This window comes from Rhincodon typus, chromosome 46, assembly GCF_021869965.1.
Source record: "Rhincodon typus isolate 14 chromosome 46, sRhiTyp1.1, whole genome shotgun sequence".
NCBI lineage: Eukaryota > Metazoa > Chordata > Chondrichthyes > Orectolobiformes > Rhincodontidae > Rhincodon > Rhincodon typus.
The window spans coordinates 10,370,378-10,373,438 of NC_063377.1; the positions used below are offsets into that span (position 1 = coordinate 10,370,378).

The 3,061-nt window shown below is 49.2% G+C and overlaps 1 protein-coding gene across 1 annotated transcript in view; it reads left to right on the plus strand.

Moving 5' to 3' along the window:
• Positions 1 to 3,061, plus strand: part of itga10 (integrin, alpha 10) — an 81,056-nt gene that overhangs the window by 33,656 nt on the left and 44,339 nt on the right. The window contains exon 7 of the mRNA XM_020514000.2: positions 2,423 to 2,571. Within this exon, the coding sequence (XP_020369589.1) occupies positions 2,423 to 2,571 (149 nt within the window). The remainder of the gene's footprint in view (positions 1 to 2,422; positions 2,572 to 3,061) is intronic.

The window sequence follows — 3,061 nt, forward strand, 5'->3', positions numbered from 1 at the left end:
CACTATCTCCAGTGTTCACCCTCACCCTCACTCCCTCCACCTCCAGTATTTAACCTCACCCTCACTCCCTCCACCTCCACTATTTATCCTTACCCTCACTCCCTCCACCTCCAGTTTTTAACTCCACTCTCATTGTAGTTTTTAAACCTATTTTCGCTCTCATAAATGTTTCACATTTTTTAATTTTCCTGAGTGTGTCCAGTGCATTTCCCAGCCATTGTGTGCGGACGACAATTGTTACACAGCTCTGCTACCCCAGCATTGAGTGGAAATACCATCTGGACAGCCTGACAGTAGTAGTTACCCCACTGGAGCATTAGCCACTTGTGGACTCACTCAGGAGGGGGCCACAGCCAAACTGACTGCTGGGCGTTGACCTCTTCATATTGGCTCTATTTTAAACTGATGCGTATAATTACAAAAACCACAGGTATTTCCTCTCCCCTCCCATTTTCTACATAAATAAGTAAGGACAGCCTTGGAAAAGACTCGCAGCTGTATGTTATTGTGAACGAAATTAAAATCCAGACCTTGGAAGTTTGGTTAAAGAGAGTGAACTTTTACCTGTACAAGAACTGCAAGACCTCACTGACACAGCAATCTCTTCCTCACTGTGTAAGGGTCCCTGTTGCTTAGAAAAACAATCAAGAGACTCTTGCATCATTGCTGAGCAGGTCTGGCAGCATCTGTGAAGGAAAAAACAGAGTTAACGTTTCAGCTGCAGTGACCCTTCCTCAGAACTAATTCTAGCCACTCCATATCCTTAAACCAGTTCTGAGGAAGGGTCATCGGACCCGAAACGTTAACTCTGTTTTTTCCTTCACAGATACTGCCAGACCTGCTGAGCTTTTCCAGCAATTTTGTTTTTGTTCCTGATTTACAGCATCTGCAGTTCCTTCATTTTTTATTGGACTCTTGCATCATAGCTGGTTGTTAGAACAAATGTAGAAAGTTATCAGGAAACAACTTGCTGAACAGCTGTCATGGCACAGCAAGAGTCCGGTGTAAAGCATGAGGTTCTATTTCTCCAAATATGACAAATGGTTGCAATTATTCAAGAGTTTTAGCATCCAGGTGCCAGTCACAGCTCATCAGGTAACACTTCTGTCTGAGTTCGAAAGCCATGGGCACAAGCCCCAGTCCCGAAATACAAATAATCCAGAACAGCATTTCCAATGCACTTCTCACGAAGAAAGGATATTCCCAGTGACCAGGCAGTACTGAGCCACGGGTCACATTTTAAGGATATGGTGTGGGCCACTTAGGACTGAAATGAGGAGAAGTTTCTTCCCTCAGAGACTGGTGAGCCTGTGGAATTCTCTGTCACAGGAAGCAATTGAGGGAAAAGCATTTAATCTTTTCAAAAGGAATTAGATGTAATTCATAGAACTAAAGAAGACTGAGTTGGGTGATAAGCCATGATCATATTGAATGGTGGAGTAGGCTAGAAGGACCAATTGGCCAACTCCTGTTAGTAACTCTTGTTGGAACTGTAGGAGCGTCAGTACTGAGGGAACGGGCACTGTTGGAGGGTCAGCGCTGAGGGAGCGGGCACTGTTGGAGGGTCAGTGCTGAGGGAGCGGGTGCTGTCAGAGGGTCAGCGCTGAGGGAGTGGGTACTGTCGGAGGGTCAGTGCTGCGGGCGTGGGCACTATCGGAGGGTCAGTGCTGATGGAGAGGGCGCTGTCAGAGGGTCAATGCTGAGGGAACAGGCGCTGTCGGAGGGTCAGTGCTGAGGGAGTGCTGCACTGTTGGAGGGTCAGTGCTGAGGGAGCAGGCGCTGTCGGAGGGTCAGTGCTGAGGGAGTGCCGCACTGTCGTAGGGTCAGTGCTGAGGGAGCGCCGCACAGTCGTAGGGTCAGTGCTGAGGGAGCGTTGCACAGTCAGAGGGTCAGTGTGGAGGGAGTGCTGCGCTGTGCTTGAGGGAGTGCAGAATGAGGGAGGAGTGATGAGCATGTTGCTAGATGGCTATGTTGTACCCTCTAATTTTGTTTGTTGTGGTGCAGCCAATATGAACCAGGTTTAGTGGACTTTGTTCTCCTGGCTGTGTAGTTGTGGTACCTTAAAGTGGCTGGTTAATGTCCAGCCAGCACGTTTGGGCTTCTGCACTGGCAATGTAGCAGGGACTATCGATGCCTGGTGTGTGTACACCTAATGGGGTAAAATTGGAGAAAACCAGAGGAAATCCTAGAATACTAGGAAACCAATGTGCTGGTCGTACTGCTGCTGTGTACATTGGAAATCTACTTTCTGGCTCCAATTTGCTATTTCTCATCACTAACGCTTCAGTCCTTTCCCTCATTAGGACAAACATACAGCTTCAGGTTTTCTGGTGTTTACCACAGGCCGAGGGAAACATTTGGTCACGGTTGAGCGACGTCTTTCTGAAGTTGTGATTGCTGTTACTTTGCTTCCTGCCCTTAGATTGGAGTGCTGCAGTATGCAGAGACAGTGGTGCACGAGTTCAGTCTCGGTGAACACAAGACAGCGCGAGAGGTGGTGGAGGCTGCCAGAAACATCAGTCGCCAGGGTGGCCGGGAGACTAAGACAGCAATGGCGGTCAAAGCGGCATGGTGAATAGCAGCTTTATGCATCGTCCTGTTGGAGCTGCCCATGTGGTTTGGAATCCAGCCGGAGCAGTATCTGTTTACACAGTCCTGAGACTGTAACCAAAATAGGTTCCGTATTTCGGAGAGCAGGCACCCTGAAGAGTTCCATACGCCGAGAGAGTACACCTATAATCAATTCTATGCGTTTGAGAGTGTGCCCATTACAGGTTCCATACGTCCAGAGGGTGCACCCACAATAGATTTTGTCCATTGAAGGAGGTTGTGCGAAAGGGGAAGTGATTGTTGGGGGGCGCGTGGAGACAGGGAGGACGTTGTGAGGAGCGGGTGGCGTTGGAGGTTGGGGTTAGGGGTTTGAGATAGTCATTAAGGTGTGGGATTGTGATGGTCAGGGGGAGGTCTGGGATGGGGATGGTCAGTCGGGGGAGGGTCTCAGATGGTTGCGGTCAGGGTGAGGTTCTGGGATAGTGACAGTCAGGGGGAGGGTCTGGGATGG